General features: G+C 35.6%; 1 protein-coding gene across 2 annotated transcripts in view; it reads left to right on the top strand.

The window, feature by feature from the left end:
- Positions 1-26527, top strand: part of LOC148944871 (uncharacterized) — a 96677-nt gene that overhangs the window by 10505 nt on the left and 59645 nt on the right. Inside the window, exons 1-3 of one of the 2 annotated variants that reach the window (XM_089099399.1) lie at positions 1375-1424; positions 18251-18437; positions 26063-26167. In XM_089099399.1, coding sequence (XP_088955525.1) covers positions 1395-1424; positions 18251-18437; positions 26063-26167 — 322 coding nt within the window. In that variant the 5' untranslated portion in view covers positions 1375-1394. Of the gene's footprint in view, positions 1-1374; positions 1425-18250; positions 18438-26062; positions 26168-26527 lie in introns of those variants that run through there. The other variant, XM_089099398.1, reaches the window with a different exon arrangement.

The raw sequence follows: 26527 nt of genomic DNA on the forward strand, positions 1-26527 counted from the left end.
CATTACAGTTCAATTACCTATTGAAATTTTGACAAAACAACATTTTACCTTAATTTTCAGCCATCAATTTCTTTTTCTCTGGCTTTAGTTCTGAAAATGCAATTCATGTTATTTAAATAGAATTTTAAGCCATATCAATGCTTTGTTTTCAAAATATTTGTTTTCCTTTAATATATCTGTAAAATTCACCCCATTTAAGGGGACCCAAAAATTTGTTAGCCCAAGGGCCCAGTAGGATCTTGATTCGGTACAATCTTTCAATCTTTGAATCTTTTCATGATCTTACAATCTTTCTCTCTTCAATCCTCTCTCTGCTATCGAAGTACCAAGGCCATCAAAATAAATCAACATTTTTTGCCCTTCTGGACTGGCGAGGTATGCAGGAAACCTTCCCCCGAATTGCTAAACTTTTCTGAATTCCTGGGCACTTCTTTTTCAAATTATCCGTTATTTTTACTGCCCCCAAAAAATCTTTTTTGCGTACCTGCCCTGGACACATCTTAGATTTGTTCATTGCTGAAAACTGCAATTTTCTTAGATTTTCCATTGGCTGTTTCAAAATTATGAATTTCTTTTGACTGTTTCACATTTTCGTCAGTGTTGCCATGTTGAACTGTGAAAATAAACGAGCAAAACTAATTAGTTAAATTGGCAACGCTTTTTGTTCGTAAAAGTTCAAACATGAACAATCTTGATTACCAAAGACAGCTACATCTTCAAAGAAAAGCTACACTTTCTTCCGCTGTTTGGTGTCTTGTGTTTTTACCAGGGCCGTATCAGTATTTTTCCAAGTGCGGGAGGTACAAAAACTTAAAAAACGCACAAGAAATTTGTTTATATTCATTTTGTTACGTTTTTTACGATTCGGGCAAACATTTCAGGGGGGGGGGGTCAAAACCCCTAGCCCCCCGGATAAAACCTTGGTTTTTACTCTGTTTTTTTTGTAGATTTTTCACCCAAGTTCCTTTTTTTCTAATTTGGCACCAGTGGCTCCAATTCGTGGAAATTTAGGAGGGGTCTTTCGAAAAAAAAAGACATTTGATTTTAAAATTAGGGCGTTTTACCCCTTCCCTCCACTGATACTAAAACGATATAACTGCGAATGGAGTTTTTTTTTCCATTAAAAACCACTTTCCAATTCCTGCTTAACCAGTTCAAAACATCAGATTGTGTTTTCACTGTCCTTGGTACCACAAGAGCCATCTTTTATTTCTCATAGAGTACTAGCAATCTGATAATACAAAGAAAAACGATACACCAATTCAGAAGTTAAATAGGCGGAAGCCGCAAATAACAATTTTTAAATAAGGTACCGTAATTCCGTCCCACGTTTTCTGGTTAACTTCAGTCTCTAGTTTGCATGATAAAGTGAAACAATTATTCTTTTTGACTGGATGACTGGTTCGAACATGAAGAGGTTTTGGGTAAGAATCTAACTGGGCTATGAAACGGGATTTCAGTTGTTGGAGTTGATACTAATTTTATTTCTAAAGGAACCATTAGAGACTGATGTTTTCGGACTGGGATATAATTTAGTAGCCTCGTGTATTGAGATCTGTTGAAAAAACTGTCTGATGATCGCATTAGCTGAAAAAAAATTTGGTACTGGTGCATTATATGGGCACTTATATGGGCAAAATTCAAGTTTGGTTAATGCTAATGAAATGAAATAAGATGAATGTATAATAGTTTATAAGCAAATTTGGGCTATATATTTGCACATGAGGGGTGGGGGGTCGGGGTTGGGGGGGGGGGGGGGTAAAGCATAGCATATATTAGATACGTAACCTAAACAAACCTAGGTATCTTTCCCCCCCCCTTCAACCCCAAAAACAACCGTTTAAATATCGTAAATACAATGAAAACCACGCTTGCATTGCATTTCTCTATAGTGGTTTCTTGCATTTAACCCGTCTGGTGGGTTTTTCGTGACTGGTTTCCTTGTACATAGATATAAAAGTGACCATATAACGCACCAGTACCAAAAATTCTAGCTAAATCTCCAGATTGCTGAGAACTAACACTGGAAAGCGGGGTTATAATTTGGAGACTATATTTTAGGAGACTAGTATGTGTGATAAAGTGAAGTAGTGCTTTATTCTTCAATTTGTTGGAGTAGATACTAATTTGCAGCCAAAGAAGCTGTAAGAGACTGAGGATTTGGGGTTGGAATATAATTTAGTAGCCGTTGTGTATTGGAATCTGCTGAGACTAGTTTGCGTGATAAAAATAAACAATGTTTTAAGTTGTTGGAGTCGATATAATTTACAGCTAAAGGAGCTGTTAGAGATTGAGGCTTTTTGAGTCGGGGCATAATTTGATGGCCTTCTGCATTGTAATCTGTTGGGAAAAACTCTGATGAATGCTCCATCTGAACAAAATACGGATTGATGAATGTCTACTCCATCTAAATCTCCTGAGTTCTGAGATCTAAAATTAGAATGCAGAGCTATAATTTAAAGATAAAAAAATAAAGACCATCCAGGGCCATTGCTGGCGCATAGGACGTCGAATAGACGTTCCAGTTGCTGTAATTTTTAGACTATATTTTAGGAGACTAGTTTGCATAACAAAGGGAAACAACTTGTTTTTTGAGTTTTTGGAGTCGATACTAATTTACAGCTAAAGAAGCCGACAGAAATTGAGGTTTAGAGGGTGGGGACTTTAATTTAGCAGCCATTTGTATTTGAATCTGCAGAATAAAACTTTGACTGTTGGAGCTTTTTTGGAGTTTACGATGGAGGATTTTCGTTGTGATTTTATTGATTGAATAAATTGATTGACTGGTGAGCGCTACAGCTGAATAAAATACGGATTGATTAACTTCTACTCTAGCTAAATCTCCAGATATAACGTTATAAGCAGGGCATTAATTTGGAGACTATATTTAGCAAGACTAGTTTATGGAGCCAGTAGATTAAACTCAGACTAGTGAATGCTGCCACTGACAAAATACTGATTCATGAAATGCTGTAGATACATCTTTAGAGTGCAACTATCTAAAAATTTAAAAGCAGGACTATATTTAGTAAGATTAGGCATCAGAGTCGATAGAAAAAATCACTGTAGCCTGCAGCCCTTCCCCCGGGACTGTGGGCAATCAAGTCATCCTCAAAGACATAGTTATTCGATTTTTTTACTATTTTGGACAAAATGGCCATCTCAAAATTTTGATCGGGTGACTCTGGGAAAAAATGAGCGTGGAAGAGGGCCTAGCTGCCCTCCAATTATTATGGTCACTTAAAAAGAGCACTAGAACTTTTAATTTCTGTTCGATTAGAATCTCTCGCGGTATTATAGGACCACTGAGTCGATACGATCACCCCTGGGAAGAAAAGAAATCAAATAAACACGTATCAGTGATCTTTCTTCTGGCAAAAAATACAAAATCTCACATTTTTGCAGATAGCAGCATAAAACCTCCACTGTAGGATTCTCTGATGCGCTGAATCTGATTTTGTGATTTTGTTACAATTCTATGACTTTTAGGAAGTGTTTTCCCCTTTTTCGAAAATAAGGCAAATATTCTCAGGTGCGTAACTTGTAATGGGTAAGGCTAAACTTGGTAAAAGTTTTTTATTTGAAATCAGCATAAAAATCCGATTTGTCTGAAGTGTCTATTGCAGGGACGTACGCAGTCCCTGCAATAGATTGCAGGGACGTGTCTATTGCAGGGACGTACGAAAAAATCACGATTTTTTCATCTTCCCATAATTTTCTGATTTTTCTCACAGAATGATGGGTTTGAAGGATTTGGCCCCCCCCCGAAACAAATTCCTGCGTACGGGCCTGGTCAAAGTTCCGTTATTGAGTTTCAGTTACCGTACTATTGAGCCGAGTCGCTCCTTACTTACAGTTCGTTACCACGAACCGTTTGTTTGATTATCCACTCCTTCACCTTAAATGCTAATCGCTACCTCGCCGATGTGACACTGAGTTATTTTTATTCAGTATGAAAGCCCTTTTCGCAGGGACGCCAATAAGGGGAAACAAGGGTCAACTGTTGCTGTTTTTTTTTTGCTTTTTTTTCATTCTCGTTTTTTTGTGTGTGGGTTTTGTGCCTTTTACTACCAAAAATATTTAACTTCATATAGAGGTCTTTTTATCAGAAACTCGATTTCTGACTTTTATTAATTTATGAGGTATTGTATTATGCTTGTGTAAGGTTCCATTTAACATCAGTTTTTATTTTCACGTTCTTGGTACTAAACAAAAACTGCTTATTATACAACATGAATCCAAGAAGAAAAAAAGAAAAAAAAACATTTTGAGTTTCTCCGCTCTGTTTCACATATATATTGTAAAAGATAGCGCTTTTTGAATCATCTTTTAAAAGGCTCTCTCTCAAAATGTTGAGGGGAAACAAAACAGAGAAACTCGAATAGGAGTCATGAAGAGCAGGGGTTAGGTCTTCTATCTCAAATGCAGTTGTAATCTCTTTGATCCATGTTTGAGGAGCTAATCGGAGAGAGCAAAATAGGAGGTCGAAGGTTCAATTTTAGTAGATACCTTAATTAATTGCGTGATTTAATTACTCTGTAATCTATTTTGAAATACTAAATAATTCGAATGGGATTTTAATCCTATTAAAAGGTAATTGTCCTCATCACGCACCTGGATATGTTTAGTGTCATCGAAGCGGAAGACCAAACAAGTATACATGTTTTATAAAAAGATAAGAAAAATAAAACTGACTGATTCTGATGTTTACCAGATAAAATTACAATAGTTTTTTCACACTATTTTATTTTTGTGGTTTTGAAGTCGATCTTATCTTAATACACTTTTGGAGTTTTCTTTTTTAATTACTGTAGATTTATTAAACAATAGTTATTTCATTATATTCCAAATTTCGTAGCAATGCTTGTATGTTCCGAGTAACGAGAATGCTTGATTCGTAGTTTATTTCAAGAATAAAACTATAGTAATTCTCATGCACGAAAAAATACGGTCGTATTCCGTATTTAAGGTATATGCTCGCTTTAAAATATGCACATTTTTGTCAGTGTTGTCACTCTTGAACCGTGAAAATAAAAAAGCAGAATCAATCAGTTAAAGTTGACAATGGTTTTCGTCTGTAAAAATTGAAATAGTAACAATCTGCTGATTCCCAAAGACAACCAGACCTTCAAATGAAAGCGAAAACTTCTTAAGCTCTTTGGTGTAATATGTCCTTAGCTAGTTTTTAGCTAATTTTTTGGAATATTTGTCAGTCGCGTTCCTTCTTTAAGATTTGTCGCCTGGTATTACTAAAAACTATATATGAATGAATTTTTTTTGTCATTTTCTCTTGTTGATAGATAAACTATGATCCATCCATCAATCCATCCTAGGGCAGAACTAAGGTAAATGGTCATAGAACTAAGGGATAATAAAAATTTTTGACCGGAATCATGACGGACAATAACATAAGATAAGATTTTATTAATTATCAATACAAATACAATAATATACTGTGCTAGTCCCCCCAAAGGCTCCTTGGCCTGTAATTAGGGGAGCATATACGGAATACAAACTCAGAGAACAATAGTCAATTACTTACTGAGATTAAAAAAAAAACAGTACAAAAAAAAAAAAAAAAAAATCAGACATCAACGAAGCATAACATAATTCATTTCTCTGCATAATAGTCTCAAATCAAGTGATCTTCATACCCCTCTACAATCTCCTGGTCACAATCAGATTATACAGAAATGAAAAACTATTGTCAACCATTCAAAACACAAAAGTAAGCCAAGACAAAAAAAAACAAAAAAACACTTGTGCTCACAGTCACGGAAAGAAGAGCAAAAAGGAGAAGAAAAGAACATATAAATAAATACTAATTATAAAGTAAAGTTTATTCAGGAAAAATTAAAAATCTATTCAGGCAAAAGTAAGGAAAATTAATCACATGAAAACAATTTTTTTTACTAGTCTTTTGAAGGTGCCAAACAAGTGGCATTCTCGAGCCGAATCGGGAAGGGTGTTCCATGTCAAATGACACGTAACAAAAGGAGTAAAATCAGATCTTGTTTTGTTTTTTTTTGAATTGGATCTTATATTTTTGTATATGGCTTTAATTAGTTTTTAAATACAGATTATTTATAATTTATTTTATTGTTGGTGTATGGGGAATTTGGATATTTAGAGAACTACGGAGTTGATAATTTCACCGATCAGATACAAAAGAAGACGTAAATCCAAGGGACCTAGGAATATCACCATGGAGCTGAAGAAAAGGGAAAGACGCACAGGAAAGAATATAAAGTTTAATATCAAGTAACGGTTTAGTTGGCGAACAAATTTACATCCTGGATAAGATTTATAGCTTTTTCGTAAGTATTCGAAAGCGGTTTGAGAAAAGAAGGGAAAGTGGACATCCATATGACTGTCCAATAGGAAACATAAGAATGAATTAAGCTATGAAATTGGATACCTAGGAAACGGACATGGCCATCCTTTGGTCTACTAATAAAGCCTTTGGATATATGAATTTCAGATAATTGAGGACAAGCCTGAGATATACGAGAAAAAAACTAAAAAATTAGTTTTTTAGTAAACTAAAAAACTAGCAATATTTCGATTGGACTTGTATGCAAAACCCTGAATTTAATTTTACTCACTGGATATAATTTTCCATTCCCTCTGAATTAAAAAAAAAATTATCTTTTTGGGTAAATTCATGGAAAAATACCTTTTGTGTTGAAAAACACCTTTTTGGTATTTTCGTTGAAAAATGCTTTTTTTCCTTATTGTCTTTGAAAAAACAAACAACAAATTACTAGATATTTTTTCTCATATTTTTATTGAAGAAATAAAAAAAAACTGCACTCCTGTATTTACAAAATACATCCTTCCTCTTATATATTCGCGAATTGACACCCATATCCAATCTGTGTTTAATTTATAAACGACTTTATAATAACTGGGTCGCAGGCACATACGCAGGAATTTGTTTCGGGGGGAGGGGGGGCAAATCCTTCAAACCCATTATTCTGTGAGAAAAATCAGAAAATTATGGGAAAATGAAAAAAATCGTGAGATTTCGGGGGGGGGGGTGGGCTCGGAGGCCCCCCTGCGCACGTCCCTGCTGGGTCGTGCTTGGTGAATTGAGATAAAATATCTTCTTTGTATACCAAATAGCATAAACTTTTTCATTGTCGCCATTGCATAGTTTGTTGTACCCTTGTTGTTATGGATGTTTTGTATAATTATACGCTATGTTTAGAAAGAAAACTTATTTTTGCATAATTGACAGTGACGGAATCCATGTTTTTGCACCTGTCAAACAGTTCGTGGTAACGAACTGTAAGTAAGGAGCGACCCGGCTCAATGGTAACCGAAACTCTAGAAAACAGGTTTTTGATACCAATAGATATATCAAAAGAATAAGATTTCAATGCTGATTTCAAATATATAAGTTTCATCAAGTTTAGTCCTACCCATCAAAAATTACGCGCCTGAGAAAATTTGGCTGATTTTCGAAAAAAGGGGGAAAGACCCCCTAAAAGTTATAGAACCTTAATGAAAATCACACCATCATGTTCAGCGTATCAGAGAGCCCTACTGTAGAGGTTTCAAGCTCCTATCTACAAAAATGTGGAATTTTACATTTTTTGTCAGAAGAAAGATCACAGATGCGTGTTTATTTGTTTTTTTTTGTTTTTTTTTTCCCCAGGGGTAATCGTATCGACCCAGTGGTCCTAAAATATCTTGGGAGGGCTCATTAGAACGGAAATTAATAGTTCTAGTGCCCTTTTTAAGTGACCAAAAAAATGGAGTGCAAATAGGCCCCCTCCCATGGTTATTTTTTTCCAAAAGTCACCTGATCAAAATTATGAGATAGCCATTTTGTTCAGCTGTATCGAAAATATGATTAATATGTCTTTTAGGATGACTTAATCCCCCGAAGTACCCAGAGGGAGGGCTAAGAGTTATGAACTTTACCCAATGTTAACATATTGTATTGGTTATTCGGAAGTATACAGAAGTTTTCAGGAGGTTTTTTTTCTGGTAGTGGGAGGGAAAGGTGGTTTGGGGGTTATGTTGGAGGATCTGTTCATGAAGGAAGTTTTTATGGGGGAAGGGAATTTGCCATGAAGGGGGCACCGGACTTGCCAGCATTATTTATTGGTTATTGGGAAGTATACAACCATTTTCAGGAAGGATTTTTTCTGGCGGGGGGGGCCTAGAGGCGGGGATTACTCTGGAGAATATTTCCGTGGAGGATGTTTCTTTGGGGTAAGGGACATTTCTATGAAGGGGACGCCGGATTTCCAAGCATTATTTAAAAAACGATCAGAAATTAAATAAAAAAAAACAAGTTTTTTCAACTGAAATGTAAGAAGAAATATTAGAACTTAAAACGAACAGAAATTATAATGTATGTGTGGGGGTTCTCCCCCAAGTCAATACCTCGCTCTTTACGCTACAGTTTTTTTAGTGCTTTCAAAAGAGCTATCTATTCTAATTAAACGGCCTTTGTGATTCAGGGGTTTGTGAATCAAGATTTTTTTTAACTTTTAACGTAAAGAGCGTGGTATTCTTTTGATACATTTATTGACATCAAAATTCCGTTTTTAAAAGTTTCGATTACTATTGAGCCGTATTACTTGTTTTTTTATTGTTTTTTTTTTTTATTACGTAAACGTTATTATTCATATTAGGGGGTTCCACCTGTATTAAATACAACAAAATTCAATTTAAAAGTAAAAAAAAAAATTTGATTAAAAAAACATTGAAACACCAATGCTATTTAATAGAATAGATAGCTCTTTTGAAAGCACTAAAAAAAACTGTAGCGTAAAGAGCGAGGTATTGACTAGGGGGAGAACTCCCTCACATACGTTATAATTTCTGTTCGTTTTAAGTTCTAATATTCCTTCTTACATTTCAGTTGAAAAAACTTGTTTTTTTTTATTTAATTTCTGATCGTTTTTTAAATAATGCTTGGAAATCTGGCGCCCCCTTCATAGAAATGTCCCTTTCCCCAACGAAACATCCTCCACGGACATATTCTCCAGAGTAACCCCCTTCTCTAGCCCCCCTCCAGAAAAAAATCCTTCCTGAAAATGGTTGTATACTTCCCAATAACCAATAAATAATGCTGGCAAGTCCGGCGCCCCCTTCATGGCAATTTCCCTTCCCCCATGAAAACTTCCTTCATGAACAGATCCTCCAACATAACCCCCGACCCACCCCTCCCACCCACAACCCCAAAAAAAACCCCCTGAAAACTTCTGTATACTTCCCAATAACCAATACTATATGTTAACATTGGGTAAAGTTCATAACTTTTAGCCCTCCCTCTGGGAACTTCGGGGGATTAAGTCATCCTAAAAGACATTTTTATCATATTTTCGACCATGCTGAACAAAATGGCTATCTCAAAATTTTGATCGGGTGACTTTGGGAAAAAAAATAAGCATGGGAGGGGGCCTAGTTGCCCTCCATTTTTTTGGTCACTTTAAAAGGGCACTAGAACTTTTAATTTCCGTTCCAATGAGCCCTCCCACGATATTCTAGGACCACTGGGTCGATACGATCACCCCTGGGAAAAAAAACAAAAAAACAAACAAACAAATAAACACGCATCCGTGATCTTTCTTCTAGAGTTTCGGTTACCATTGAGCCGGGTCGCTCCTTACTTACAGTTCGTTACCACGAACTGTTTGATTTGAAATATATAAGTTTCATAAAGTTTAGTCTTACCCATTAAAGGCTATGAGCCTGAGAGTATTTGCCTGATTTTCGAAAAAAGGGGGACACATCCCTTAAAAGTTTCAGAATCCTAATGAGAATCATACCATCAGGTTCAGCGTATCAGAAAACTCTACTGTAGAGGTTTCAAGCTCCTATCTGCAAAACTGTGGAATTTTGTATTTTTTGCCAGAAGAAAAATCACGGATGCGAGTTTATTTATTTTTTTTTGCTTTTTCCAGGGGTGATCGTATCGACCCATTAGTCCTAGAATATCGTGATAGGGTCCATTAAAATGGAAATTAAAAGTTCTAGTACCCTTATTAAGTGACCGAAAAGATTAGACGGCAACTAGGCCCCCTCCCCCGCCCCTCGTTTTCGAAAATCCTCTGATAAAAATTTTGAGATAGGCAGTTTGTTCATCATAATTCATAGGCCTAATAACTATGCCTTTGGATATAACGTGACCCCCTCCCCCCCATAGCCCCAGGGGAAAGGTTTTTAAGTTATAAAATTTCAGTATTATTTACGCATTTAATTTTCATTGGGAAGCATTTATACATTTTCGTATTGGAAGGGGGTGGGGACAAATTTTCTGCGGAGGGTTTTCCCATGGGGAATTTTTCATAGGGAGGGAAGTTTCCAGGGGGTGAGCATATCAGGGGAGATTATACACTTGGATATTCGCCATAATTCCGAAACTTAATTCTTTTTTATGTCTTGATTTCTTTTTTCCGTCTCAATTTCAGGCGTGGAACTGTTAAGGGTAATTTTCAGGGATAAATTTTCACCGATATTGAATAGTCTAGATGATATTTCCGTGGGGCAGTGGCGGGTACAGGGGGCGAGGGGTGCCCCCTAGCGTAGTCTAAAGTAGTGTAATTTACTTAATTAACGCAAGTTTGCGTTAATTAAACCTGCACCTAACGCAAGTTTATCGGATCAGCCTATTTTGCGCCCCCCTAAAAATCCTGGATCCGCCCCTGCCGTGGGGAGGGGATTTCTCCGTAGAAGTGGGGTCATATTTCCGGACATTTAAAAAACGATCAGAAATTAAATAAGAAGAAAAAACACGTTTTTCATCTAAAAGTAAGCAGCAAAATTAAAACTTAAAACGAACAGAAATTATTACGTATATGAAAGGGATTGCCCTCTCCTCAACACGTCGATCTTTGAATTCGTCGATCTCTGAAGTTTGAATTTTGTTTTAATTCTTTAAGAATCACTCCTGAAACACAAGGGTCGTTTAATTAGAACGATAAGAAGTTTTTTTTTTAAGTGATAAAAACATTTAGCGTAAAGATCGAGGTATTGGGGAAGGAGCAACCCCCTTCATATACATAATAATTTCTGTTCGTTTTAAGTTTTAATTTTGCTCCTTACTTTCAGTTGAAAAACTTATTTTTTTTTTAATCTAATCTCCATTAGCCTCATCCCTCAGAGTGACCACAGCCGACAAAATTTTTAGCTTTTTTGGCTCTCCTAAAAAGTTACAAAAATGGCGTATGTCACCCTTTTAATTGTCACGGCCGTCCTGTTCTGGGTCCATTTGGTCGATCCTGTTTTCATACCTCCATGTCGTAAACGGGGTCACCTGATGTGTTGTTCCTCGGTTTATATCACCATAACCATATATGCTGTACCTTTGAGAAAGTATACAATTAATTTCCAATCCTTAATGCCTATACTACTTAGCGCTGATGCGAGACAGTCCGTCCATTTTCAATACTTGTACAACGGGATTCTTCTACGTCATTTGGGGACAGTAACCGGTCATGGCCTTCTTTGGTATCATAAAAATTACAAAAAAGACTTAGACGAGGGCTTAATGTCTGCATGAAGAATCCGGTAAAAGATACAAAGACAATGTTATTAGACAATAATAATAAAATATAATCATGGTTGCAGCGTTAGCTGCAACCTAGTAAAGAGCGAACCACAGCCCATAGTAACCAAAAGTTAAAAAACGTGTTTAGAAGAAAACTACCTAGTGAAAGACAATTGCCATGTGTCACTGATTCAGGAATGGTAGCTATTTACTGATTCAGGATGTAAAGAGCGGAGTTGAAACTTAAAACGAACAAAAATTATTACTTCACGGCCTATCTAACATATATCAATAAAACTAATGCAAATAAATCAACTGGTGATATTTCCCTAAGTTTTGCATTGGAATTTAGAATGATTCCAATGCAATCATTTGAATCCAATTGATTCCAATACAATCATTGGAATTAGAATTGATTCCAATGCAATCATTTTGCAATCATTCAAATGATTGCATTGGAATTTATAATGATTTAAAGGATTCTTATGTAAAGGATTTAACTATTGTAAAGTATTTAACATCAATTCGAGAAGCATTTCCGGGTATCTCCTTTCCTAGTTAGTTGGGCATTTATGCGTCAACGATAGCGGTCCAGGGGGGAGCTCTTGGGACTAAAAGCTAGTCGTGGGAAAGGGGTCGTTCCCAGGGCTGGAACTTCCGTTCCAGGAAAGTTACATTCTTCGCTCATTTCTAAAGGCAGTCCATCTCTCGCCTTCGTCGTAGTTAGTTGTTCTTGTGCTACCTTAATTTCTCTATGTGTATTCTCACGTTATTTAATAAAGACCATGTACCAACGTTCATCGTCTATCTTTGGAATTTACGGAAACCATTACATCTGCCAATTATAAAAGGGCATATAGAAAGAACTAAATAGAGGTTTACAGAGTGGTGGCAAGCGGTTAAGACTAGTGGAGCATATATCACTAGGGGAAAACCTCCAAGTGACATTTGAGTGACCGTTATAAGTACTTACGACATCTTACGCTACATACTGACAACATATTGAAGAGCTATTTCGCCCGCTACCAAAATTGCTTGTGATATTGAGCCGCAAATATTACAAAAGACTGATAAAAAGGCATCGAAATGTTACGAGGTATTGAACTTTTTTCTATTCAAAGCGCCTTCTTGAGAAACACTTTCTTTTAAATGAACATTTTGAAATAGGCTGTTACACAATGCCCAATATGGATTTCCTCGCGATAGCTTCTACATACTAATTCAAATTTCTACAACTGAAAGTCTCCGGTTGATTTCTACCTTCACTTAGCCATTTTACGTTTGGTGGTTTATTTTACCTGATTTTATACAGTCGACGTGTGATCTACATTTGACAGGTTCCAACCAAAATTTAACATTTTGAATTCGATAATCGAAAATTAATTCTCATTTGTGACTACATTTGACGCTAGTGATTTAATTGAAACCAACTACAATTGGATCTGGAAAGGACTATCTTTCGTAAGTGATTTACCACGATTAAACAACCCAGTAAATTTTATTATACCCTTGCTGTTAGAAGTGAAGTTATTGCCCAAAATTTAGCGTCCGTAATTAAAGAACGGTGTTTAAAACAAATATTTAAATTTTTAGAATAACTGCTTTTCAAATTTTAATCTCAATATGTCAGTTTTTATTCCTATTCTTGATCCGGCTGAAACCTGATATAACAAAAAGGTTGCTTTTGATTTTGTAAAACAGTGGAGGAGAAATGGCATATTGCCACCTCTTTTATTTGACTCAAATGATCCTGATTTCGATCAAGATGAACTTTATGATTACCTTCAAAAGATCAAGACATGGGTCCCAACAAACCCTCCAACTCCCCTGAGCACCACCCCAATTAATCCTCCAATAGAACAGCCTCAACAGTCCCAAGTAATAGGATCGCTAATTGACCCCCTTTTTTTTAGTAATAACGCCACTCACAAAGTCAGAAAGTGGAAAAATAATTAAGTTTGTTACAAAATTTGTTACAAAGTTACAAAAATTGAGTTTGTTGCAAAGTTACAAAAATTTCAGTTGTTGTTAAATTGGTCTGATTCAAAAGCTTTGCGTCATTTTTGGCCCATGGTTTGTTTCGCTCCTTTTTTGGGAATCTGGATCCCACGATTATAAATTTTTCAAGTTTAAAAGGTGGATTACTTGTAGTATATACCCCAGGCAAAATAATAGGCAACATGGTTGCAGAGTTTGTAGGCGTGGCTCAATTTAAGGAAAAGGGTATATCTATTCTATAGAAGGATGCAAAAATTAGGAAGGTCATTTAGGGTGTCCTTAGAAGCCAGGGATGATGTTGTAGTTCTTGGAAGATTTGCTATAAATTTATTCAAGGAGTGGATAATACCGTCCTACAAACGGTATTTTTTATATAATTGTGCAGATTTTTTTTTTTTTTTTTTTTTTTTTTGGTGATGCGTATAAGGTTGCAATACAATATTAACAAATAGAACAGGTAGTGAGGAAAAAAGACACGTCTTCTTTTTCCGATGAATTTCCTTCTGCGCTGACGAGGGTGAAATTTGGACTCAATGATAATGAGAAGGCACTGCAAGATGGTCGTGATTCCTTGCAGGGTGGGTTGGCTACCCAGGAAAAGGGAGCTGGTTTTGAGGTCCCGTGGGATGGTACTGATGCCTCACGGGATGGGTTTTTTGTTGCACTGCGAGATGGTACTGAGTCCTCGCAGGGCGGTTTGGCTCCCCTGGAAAAGGGAGCTTGTTTTAAGGGCCCGTGGGATGGTTCTGATGCCTCACGGGATGTGTTTGTTGTTGCACTGCGAGATGGTACTGATTCCTCGCAGGGCGGTTTGGCTACCCAGGAAAAGGGAGCTGGTTTTGAGGTCCCGTGGGATGGTACTGATGCCTCCCGGGATGGTTTTTGTGTTTCACTGCGAGATGGTACTGATTCCTCGCAGGGCGGTTTGGCTACCCAGGAAAAGGGAGCTAGTTTTGAGGTCCCGAGGGATGGTACTGATGCCTCACGGGATGTTTTTTTTGTTGCACTGCGAGATGTTACTGATGCCTCGCAGGGCGGTTTGGCTACCCAGGGAGAGGGAGCTGGTTGTAATATCTCGCGAGATGAGGTTGATGCCTCACGGGATGGTTTTAATGCGTAGCGCTAATAGTTATGTAGAGATATCAACAGTAGTACTGCCATCTGTCGAACCACAAGTTAGTAGAGAAAAACCAAATAGGTCTAAACGGAGGCGTTCCGCAGCAATAAAAACCCGAGGATTTTATTGGGAATAATATCTTAACGTCATTGCAGCGTGGTATGATTTTTAGAGTTTCTGCAATTTCATTTATTTGTCGCTGGTATTTTCAGGATTAATTAGCCTTTCCCGGTCATTCATTTTGCCCTAATTCAAACTTTATACATAATCCCAACTTTCCTTGTCCTCATCAAATTCAGGGGTATGGGGAACAAGTCTATTTTAAAGTATACAAAGAAAAATGAAGTGTTAAAATATCCAGTTTCCGACTACTGTTGTTAGTGTGGTCCGTTTATACTATGTAAGTTTTTACTTATGCAAGTATTGTGTAGTGTTTGTATTATGTAATTGTTTACTAGTTCATGCTGTAGAATGTTAGTAGGCGAGAAGTGAGTAATTTGGGAAGGGAATGTTTTGAATTCAATTAAAGTTTGGGGGTTTAATGAGAAGGGGATAAGCCAAATTTGGGAAATTTAACTTAAAACAGGGGGGAGAATCTGTAAAGTATTTAACATCAATTCGAGAAGCATTTCCGGGTATCTCCTTTCCTAGTTAGTTGGGCATTTATGCGTCAACAATAGCGGTCCAGGGGGGAGCTCTTGGGACTAAAAGCTAGTCGTGGGAAAGGGGTCGTTCCCAGGGCTGGAACTTCCGTTCCAGGAAAGTTACATTCTTCGCTCATTTCAAAAGGCAGTCCATCTCTCGCCTTCGTCGTAGTTAGTTGTTCTTGTGCTACCTTAATTTCTCTATGTGTATTCTCACGTTATTTAATAAAGACCATGTACCAACGTTTATCGTCTATCTTTGGAATTTACGTAAACCATCACATCTGCCAATATAAAAGGGCATATAGAAAGAACTTAAATAGCGGTTTACACTATATATTTTTGAACAAATAGATTACAAAAATAAGTAAACAACATTCCACTTAACAAATATAAATCCAATCCATTGCTGCATTCCAGACAAAATACCCTTCCCCTTTAAACTATTACCAGAATTAAATTTTGAAAACTTAATAAGTGTTTTTATAATAGCCATGATAGTTTCTAGGCGCAAATAGATGTTTGAAATCAGGATGGCGCAAATATCGAAATAGAATCCCACCAGTTTGGAATAACGCCGAATTTAAAGATGGAATATCAAATTTCACTTTGAATATCAAACGTCAAATCGCATTTTTCCTAAAACAATTTTCTTCTTTTTTCAGAGTTCTAGTGAACTGCATCCCTTATAGTATCTGACAATATTCCCTAGCCTATATCCCCCGAACTACTATCTGACTCCAGAGTAAGCTGAATTTGATAGCTGAATAAGTAGTTTCATAATGAGCCATGATAGTTTAATAGCGAAGAATAATACCGACGCTCTTAAACAGGATGGCATTAAGACCGAAATAGAGCGCTAATTTTGTACAACTATTTCAAATTGTAAAACTAATTTTGTTACTTCAAAAATGGAATATCAAATGTTACATTGAATATTAAATGTCAAATTGTGGTGTTCCAAAAACAATTGTTATTATTTTTTACGGTTCATGTGAATTTGTTTATGATTTTTATTGTTAAATAAAGAACTCAGGTCCGTAGTTCCCAATTGTTTTTGGACCATGCCTCACCTAGACATTTGTAAAATCCTGCTGCCCCCTTGTGATATTTAAATTTTATTATTCAAAGTTTCACGTGTATTCACCCGAAGGGAGCTTAAAAGGTCACTAACTTGGTATTTTTTTTCTGGGTCATCCTCTTGGCATATTTTTTACAAATAAAAAATATTGTCTCAGTAAAATATGTTTTGTACTGTGTATGACTATATTGCAATATTATTATGTATCTTTTTTGCTCTTTAAATGCATTAGCTTTAAATTCACATGAAAAATGTTTTTTTTATCGCAATTAAGGCTCTAAAGCACAGTTAGCCGAAGGGTGCACGTCCTGCCCATGAGCTCCCAAAATATTGTCATGTCTATTCACCTGAAGGAAGCTTAAAATACCATTAACTTGGTTTATTTTCTTGGGTTGTCCTTTAATATATTTTATACTAATTAAAAATATTGCCTGAATACAACACCTTTTATACAATGCATGACGTCATTGCAGTACTATCAGGCATCTTTTTTGTTCTTTAAATGTATATGAATGTGACATCATTCACATGAAAATATTTTTTTTCAAAAAAATCAAGCTTCTAGCACAATTTGAAAACTTTTATAAAAAGTAAAATATTATTTTCATAATGAGCCATTATATTTTTTTTTAGCGAAAAATGGTATAGATGTTCGAAACCGAAATATATTAATGTGACGTCATTCACATGAAAATGTTTTTTTTTTCAAAAAAAATCAAGCTTCTAGCACAATTTGAAAACTTTTATAAAAAGTAAAATAGTATTTTCATAATACTATTTTTCATAATACTAAATTTCACATGAAATTTTTTTTTTATCGCAATTAAGGCTCTAAAGCACAGTTTGCCGAAGGGTGCACGTCCTGCCCATGAACTCCTAAAATATTGTCATGTCTATTCACCTGAAGGAAGCTTAAAATACCATTAACTTGGTTTATTTTCTTGGGTTGTCCTTTAATATATTTTATACTAATTAAAAATATTGCCTGAATACAACACCTTTTATACAATGCATGACGTCATTGCAGTACTATCAGGCATCTTTTTTGTTCTTTAAATGTATATGAATGTGACGCCATTCACATGAAAATTTTTTTTTCCAAAAAAATCAAGCTTCTAGCACAATTTGAAAACTTTTATAAAAAGTAAAATATTATTTTCATAATGAGCCATGATATTTTTTTTTAGCGAAAAATGGTATAGATGTTCGAAACCGAAATATATGAATGTGACGTCATTCACATGAAAATGTTTTTTTTTTCAAAAAAAATCAAGCTTCTAGCACAATTTGAAAACTTTTATAAAAAGTAAAATAGTATTTTCATAATACTATTTGTCATAATACTAAATTTCACATGAAATTTTTTTTTTTATCGCAATTAAGGCTCTAAAGCACAGTTTGCCGAAGGGTGCACGTCCTGCCCATGAACTCCTAAAATATTGTCATGTCTATTCACCTGAAGGAAGCTTAAAAGACCATTAACTTGGTTTCTTTTCTTGGATTGTCCTTTAACATATTTTATACTAATGAAAAATATTGTCTGAATACAACACCTTTTATACAATGCCTAACGTCATTGCAGTACTATCAGGCATCTTTTTTGTTCTTTAAATGTATATGAATGTGACGCCATTCACATGAAAATGTTTTTTTTTCAAAAAAATCAAGCTTCTAGCACAATTTGAAAACTTTTATAAAAAGTAAAATAGTATTTTCATAATGAGCCATGATATTTTTTTTCAGCGAAAAATGGTATAGATGTTCGAAACCGAAATGGCGCAAAGATTAAAATTGAATAGGCTAACACTAATTCTGTGGAACGTCAAAATTTAAAATAGAATATCAAACAGCACTTGAATATCAAATTGCAATATCTAAATATAAATTTTCCTTTTTTTTAGAGTTCAAGTGAACTATACTCCGTATCTGACTCCAGGCCAAGTTCAACTAGCGGCAAATTTAGGACACCAAAATGGAATTGCCACGACCCCTCTGGGAAAAGAGGCAGTTTATGCTGCTGGATCTCAATCTTAGCAGCTGTACTTCTCATAGCAATAGTAGCTGGATTGCTAGGATATTTTCTACAAGGTAAGGGCATTGATAAGTTATTAAAAATTTGGTTTCAATCAGGGGCGGATCTAAAGCAAAATCTTTGGAGGGGGCGATGCGACAAGGGTACCAATAAGCAAAATCTTGGAGGGGGGCAATGTGACAATGGCGCCAATAATTGACCAAATTGACAAATTATTTAAAAAAAAGAGGAAAAAACAAAGAATGAGGGCGCCAGAAAAATATTGGGGGCCCTGGGTCCCCCGACCCCCTGGATCCGCCGGTTGTCCCAATGTCTCATTTTATAGTACCATGGATGTTAAATTAAAAAAACTTTCCCCCTTGAATGGGCAGGTATTTTTTGGGAGGGGGGCAACATTAGAAAACAAATTTTATTTGATAGCTTAAATAAGAATTGCCTTGAAATTTAGGACTTCAGGAGGCCGGGCTCAGAGGCCCTCTCCCTGTGCATGTCCCTACCCAGGACTTGTCATGGGTCTCTTCAGGCCTAGAAATTACGACTTATCATAATTTTTTGACACAACCAAAACTAATTTTTGGTTGTGTCAAAATTAAGAAGTTTTAGGGCAGTAATTTTTTTTCAGTGTTGCCACCCTGAACCATGCAAATAAACAAGCAAAATTAGTTCTTTAAATTTGACAATGCTGTTTGTCCGTCAAAATTTTAACATTAGCAATATATTGATTCCCGAAGATAACTATACCTTCAAAGAAAAATTAAAGCTTCTTAAGATGCTTAGGGCCATTTAGCTTATTTTTTGCTGATGCTTTACCCACGTATCTTTCTTTTTTTAAACTTGGATTCCGCTAAAACCCAGAGCTCATCTAACCGTCACAAGCACTAAACGTCATTTCGTCGACAAGGAAAATCCGTCAGAACCACTAACCGTCAGAACGTCGACAGTCATAACATCGATGCGTCAGGAAATCGACAGTCACAATCGCTACCCGTCAAAAACTCGACAGTCATAACATTGACACGTCAGGGCATCGACAAAAAATGTAATGACGGTTTTTTTCGATGTCCTGTCGCGTCGATGTTATGACTGTCGACGTTCTGACGGGTAGCGATTGTGACTGTCGATGTCCCGACGGTTAGTGGTTCTGACATATTGATGTTCTGACGCCTTCCCCCCAAATCTGAATAGCTGCATACGGATTGTCTAAATAAATAATTTGTGAGACTACACCGGCTAATCATGACAAAACGATAGAATCGTAAAGAAGAGAGAAACGAGGATTATAACAGCCACTAAAAAAAAAAAAAACGCTTTCTGGCTGTGAGTGGCTTCACTGGCTGTTACTATCTTCGTTTCTCTCTTCTTTACAATTCTTTTGTTATATTATTGCCACTAGTTCTCGTGCTTACAGAACTATATACCAAAAGGTTTTACGTTGTCACTACTAGGCAATATATCGGCTTTGCCAACCCAAATCAGCATCTTCTGTAAGTCTCAATTAATACCCAAGTACCCAATATCTTATTTGCAAATGGTAATGATATCTTTTCTGTTGATATTTCAAGACCTTGGAACTCTTTCAACATTGAGAATAAGGAAATGTGTCTCAAGGAAAAAAAAATGCCTTGAAAAATGAACTTTTGTTGTCTACGAGACTCATTTCTCTAAGACGGCTGCGCGGAGACTCGAGGGGCGCTGCAAAAGTTAGAGAGAGAGAGAGAGAGAGAGAGAGAGAGAGAGAGAGAGAGAGAGAGAGAGAGAGAGAGAGAGAGAGAGAGAGAGAGAGAGAGAGAGAGAGAGAGATAGATATAGAAAGAGATAGAGACAGAGAGAGAGAGAGAGAGAGAGAGAGAGAGAGAGAGAGAAATAAAAGAGAAAAGAAAAATTGACAAATACACAACCTTAGCAGCAGTGGTCGATGGGTTATGACGTGAGAACAAAAAAAAAAGAAACCTTTGGTCTCGTAATTTGTAAGAGTATCAACCCATCTAAACCCGTATACGACGGAACCCACAGACATTTCGTCAATTGGTGCACCCAGCCAAAGCTTAAAGAGGGCACCAGAATAATTTTCATATATATTAGGATATGAAAATAAAAAGTGACAGAATGTCTCATAAAGGGTCGGCAAATTTTTCTCGAAATATTTCCTTTTTCTGGGTGCGCTCACGAGCATGTCTTTTAGCTCATGTAGGAACCTTTTTTGGGAAAACTTTACTTTTAGAATGAATCATTTCTTAATTGTTTTTGCGCTATTTTCCTATGCTTTCATTTTTACAAATAGTCGACTCGAACTGGGACACTGGTCATTATAATCTAATTAATGTTCCATTCAACCGAAGAAACTAGAACAAGAATTGATATGTTAACGTGTTACACTTTGTTCACACCATACCGAATGATTGATGGTTTAATTCCGACGATGAAATTATACTGACCGTCTTTCAAACCACAATTCAGCCAAATTCCCAGGTATAGTATGGCTTTTTTGCTAGTCTAAATATTTCGTCAGATTGAAATCCTTGGCAATCGCCATTCTGATTTATTGGCACTGTTTACTTACTTATTGACCACGAGCCGAAACTGCCTAGTGTTGCTCAGGTATTACATTGTAATACTTTAGTATTACATCCCTGATTTTTTTTAGTAGTTCTTGATGACGCGTCGCCATCCAAATTTCTTCTCCCTCTCATCCCCTCTTGACCGTCTATTGTAACTTACCACCATTTCCCCCCCTAATGGTGGCGCACTTTTCTGCCGTAAAGGCAAAATAGTAAAAAAAAAAAAAAAAAAAAAAAAAAAAAAATGCGATTTCAACCCACAGTACACCTGAAAGCTTCTAGGTTGTGGAATCTCGCAATTCGATAGTTTAAGCCTAAGCAATTAAAATTTTGGCACTCAACCAAGAAAAGTTATATAATTGACCACACGTCTCCTATGCTATGTCTGTGGTTTTCTTTGACCTGTTTGACACTCTAAGGCGTATATCTATTACCTTTCCAAGTTCAAAAGAGCTCCTAGCTACTTCTGATAACGAGCTTAGACATATTTTTCTAAGCAACACCCTTGTCAATGGGTCTTAGTAATTTCAAGGTCATCACTAAGGGGCGCTAATTGGAAGCTTTTGAAGTAAAAAAAAATATAAAAAAAACTGCCGCCCACTTTTGGTTTTGAAAAATTTGTTATCCTTAAAAAATCTTGTATCCTCATTACAAAATTGAAAAGAAAATCCTTGTCCCCCATGCATTTTCAAAAATTTGCGTCCTTGGTTTTACGATTTCTATACGATTACAGTTTTATTTGAATAAAGTTTATTCTATATTTATAAATATTATATTAATATTATTATTATTATATTAATAATATAATAATATATGATATCAAATACTATATATATATATATATATATATATATATATATATATATATATATATATATATATATATATATATATATATATATATATATATATATATATATATATATATATATATATATATATAAATTCTGTGCTTAGGCCCTCTTTTCAGTCTCCATCAGCCCCTTCTTTTTTGGATCTCGATGGCAAAATCATCGAAGGTGAACTGAATGTTCAAGATGCATTTACTTCATATCTTGCGAATCAAACAGTTCGTGGTAACGAACTGTAAGTAAGGAGCGACCCGGCTCAATAGTTACCAAACTCTAAAAACTGGAATTTTGATATTCATAGATACATCAATAGAATCAGAATTGTATGCTGATTTCATATATATAAATTTTATCAAGTTTAGTTATAACCATCAAAAGTTACGCGCCTGAAAAAATTTGCCTTATATTCGAAAAAAGAAGGAAACACCCCCAAAAAGTCTTAGAACTTTGATGAAAATCACACCATCAGATTGAGCGTATCAGAAAATCCTACTGCGGGAGTTTCAAACTCCTATCTGCAAAGTGTGGAATCTTGTATTTTTTGTCAGAAGAAAAATCACGGATGCGTGTTTATTTTTTTTTTTTCCAGGGATGATCTTATCGATCCAGTTGTCCTAGTATATCGTGATAGGGTTCATTTCGACAGAAATTAAAAGTTCTAGTGTCCTTTTTAAGTTACCAAAAAAATTTGAGGGCCATTTGGCCCCCTCCCATACTCATTTTTTTCCCAAAGTCACCCAATTTAAATTTTGAAATAGCCATTTTGTTCAGCATAGTCGCAAATTTGATAAATATGCCTTTGAGGATGACTTAATCCCCACAGTTCCCGGGGGAAGGTCTGGAAGTTATGAACTTTGCCCATTGTTTATATTTAGTATTGGTTAATGGGATGTGTAAATACGTTTCAGGAGGGATTTTTTTCTGATGGGGGGGGGGGGGTGTCGGGGGAGGGGGTTACGAGGGAGTATCCTTCCATGGAGGATGTTTCCTTGGGGGAAGGGACATTTCTATGAAGGGGGCGCCGGATTTACCAGCATTATTTAAAAAACGATCAGAAATTACTAGTTTTTTCAACTGAGAGTTAGGAGCAACATTAAAAGTTAAAACAAACAGAAATTATCACGTATATGAGGGGGTTCGCCCCCTAGTCAATACCTCGTCCTTTTCGCTAAAGTTTTTTTTTAGTAGTTTCAAAAGAGCTATCTATTCTAATTGACCGGCTTTTGTGATTCAGAGGTTTGTGATTCGAACAAAATTTGAACTTTGGCGTAAAGAGCAAGGTATCGAATAGGGGTCAAACTCCCTAATACACGTAGTTTAAACATACGAATATAGAAGTCCGTTACGTAAGTTAATTCGTAAGTTACGTCAGAACAAAATTTCGAGAAAGCCATTTAGCCAAAAAATTAAAATTAATATGCAAATTTCGTTTTAATTATTCATGTACGGTGAGCCAAAATCAAAGCAGCATTAATTCAAAAACGTTCAGAAACTAAATTAAAAAAAATAATTTTTTTTAATTGAAATTTAGTAGCGACATTAAAACTCAAAACGAACAGAAATTATTCCGTATATGAAAGGAGCTGTCCCCTCCATTATGCATCACTCTTTACGCTAAAGTTTGAATCTGTCACACAACTTTATTTTTTAAAACGATAAAAAACTTTAGCGTAAAGAGCGAGGTATTGAGGTGGCGACAGCCCTTTTCATATATGCAATAATTTCTGTTCGTTTTAAGTTTTAATGTCGCTCCTTACTTTCAGTTAAAAAAAAACTTGTTTTTTTTATTTAAAATTGGTAAAAGGACCGCTTTGGCAGTTAGTTCTTCTCCTTCAAGATCCAACTTCAGGTCTTATCTTGGGCCACCTTGTATGAAGTCAATGTTTTTGGAAACAGCAACGGAGAAAGAAATTGCTAAAATTGTTACGGGATTGAAAAATTCTTCGTCGTCTGGCCCTGATAGTATTCCTACTAAAGTAATTAAGTTCATACTTCCTTCCATTATTTCTCCGTTAACAAACTTATTAACCTCTCCTTTCAGCATGGTATTTTCCCGAGTAGTCTTAAGCGCGCTCGAGTCATCATATTATATAAAGGAGGGACATGAAATGATCCAGCCAACTATCGGCCAATTTCTTTGCTGTCTGTGTTTGGCAAAATATTTGAGAAGGCGATGGTTTCTCGTCTTAATAATTTTCTTACTTCAATTTATATAAATGACCTAATTTTTGCAGTTAGAAATAAAAATCCTCTTTATTGCTGTCGTCTATGTCATCCAACAGTCTCCCGTACCCATAACCATAGTTTGCATTTCTCGGATTTTTCTTGTTACTTTTGCTGATGATACCACCCTTATTACTTCTGGGAGAACAGAGGATGAATTTTGTACAAAGTCAGTGGCCCCGTTCAAGAAAGTATTAGCACGGATTGAGGCCAGCCCTCTTGCCCGAAATTTTTCTAAATCCAGATTTTTAGTTTTTTGTTATAGGCTATCCAAGACTTGTCACTTACTACCTGAGATTGATTTGTCCAAGTGCTGTATTGGCAGACAAAAGGATAGCCATTTCCGTTTCCTAGGTATCCTCCTACTTGGAAATTTATCTTTTAAACAACATATTGATTTGATTAAAATAAAGGTATGCAGAAACCTCGGTATTCTAAGAAAACTCAAAAATATTTTTCCAGGACCAAATCTAAGAATCTTATTTCATAGCTCAATTCATTCTTATGTTTCATATTGTCTGGTCATATGGATGTCTACTTTCCCTTCTTTTCTCAAATCGCTTTCGAATACTTATGATAAAGCTATAAATCTTATCCAGGATCTAAATCGTTCGGCAACTAAACCGTTACTTGATATTAAAAAAAAACTTATATTCTTTCCTGTGCGTCTTTCGCTTTTCTTCAGCTCCATGGTGATATTCCTAGGTCCCTTAGGCTTACGTCTTCTTTTGTATCTGATCGGTCAAATTATCAACTCCGTAGTTCTCTAAATATCCAAATTCCCCATACACCAACAATAAGATCCAATTTTAATCCTCATGTTGCGTGTCATTTGACATGGAATTCCCGATTCGGCTCGAGAATGCCACTCGTTTGGCACCTTCAAAAGACTAGTAAAAAAATATTTGTTTTCAAGTGATTTATTTTCTTTACTTTTGCCTGCTGCCAATAGTTTTTTCATTTAATTGTTTTTCGTTTATATATATATATATATATATATATATATATATATATATATATATTATTTTTTTTTTTAGTTTTTTTCTCCATTTTTATGAAGCAAATGCTTTACATTTTAAGAGTTCAAATACTTATGTTATTATGTTTAAATGTTAACGTTATACTTATATTGTTTAAATACTAAGCGTTTTATGTTTATTTGATCTTTTCATAATCCCCCTCCTACAGGCCATGGAGCCTTTGTGGGGATTTGTAGATTGTTATGTAATTACGAGTATTTTACTGATATATGGACAATAAATCTATCTATCTATCTATATGTATATTAATACTATATATATATATATATATATATATATATATATATATATATATATATATATATATATATATATATATATATATATATATATATATATATATATATATATATATATATATTTTAATAAACACATTGTTTGAATGTATATCAGCGCTTGCGTGAAAATAGCCCCTCCTTTCCCTTCAACGATGCGATGTTGATGTAGCGCCTGATATGATCAACCAGCAAAATTCCCAAAGTAAGCACACCTTATAGCAATCGAGTCCCTGATCTGTTCCATATTTAGAGAAATATAACGCTAAGATATTATTACTGCTTATTAACTATACAAAATATAAGCAAAATTTGTTTTGGGGTATGTGAACCACTAATAGAGGGGGCCCAATTACCGTCACCGATTGTACATCTGAGCGTGCCACTGTGCCGTAAAGAATCTGTTACGCTTGGCCCACTCCCACTTTGCCTGGCACATTTCCACCACGCTTGGCACGCACTACATGGTGTATATGATTTTTGAAAGCGGGTACCCCCTTGCCATCAATTCATAGATTTTAAATACTTTTTCTTATTAACAACCACACCAATAGCAGCCGCTACCTTCTATTACCGTTTACCTAGCATACAACACCGTTCGTTAAATGTTTTTGCTTGACTAATAATGGGGTTTCAGTGAAAGGAACAGCAATAGACAATCGCTTAACCTCTCATTAAGTTAAATTATGTATATAACAACTATTTACTTTATTGCAGTTGTTTAATCGTTCTAGGTGAGGAAGCTGATCAACTCAAAGATCAAAGTTCAGTGGAAGACGATCCTTCCTTCTCCACCCTCCTGAGGTCAAACATCACGGACAATTCAATACAACCAGCAGGTGAGAGAAAGTTAAAATTGTTTTAAAAGCTTAGAAAGTCTCAAAAGTGGCAGACAACTGCTATTGCAAAATCCAAACAATGACTAAAAGAGAGATAATTCTCAAACAATAACGTGTTAAAAACTCTAAAAGCATCCTTTAATTTCATTGGTTTAAACCCACGGCTACGGCATGTTTTTGGAAGCCAATAATATTTTTTCTTATTTCTGGCCAGACACATACCCCTGTTTTCTCACAAACTTTTAGGTTTAACCCCCCCCCCCCCCCATGCGTTAAATTTTAAGACAGTAACTAGAACGATAAGTGAAATTCCTTCTGATTGGATCTTTCATATGAAATTTTAGGACAGCAAAAAGAACA

The sequence above is a fragment of the Artemia sp. Qi Xiang Cuo genome, chromosome 13 (assembly GCF_049724085.1).
Source record: "Artemia sp. Qi Xiang Cuo chromosome 13, ASM4972408v1, whole genome shotgun sequence".
In the NCBI taxonomy this organism is placed as follows: domain Eukaryota; kingdom Metazoa; phylum Arthropoda; class Branchiopoda; order Anostraca; family Artemiidae; genus Artemia; species Artemia sp. Qi Xiang Cuo.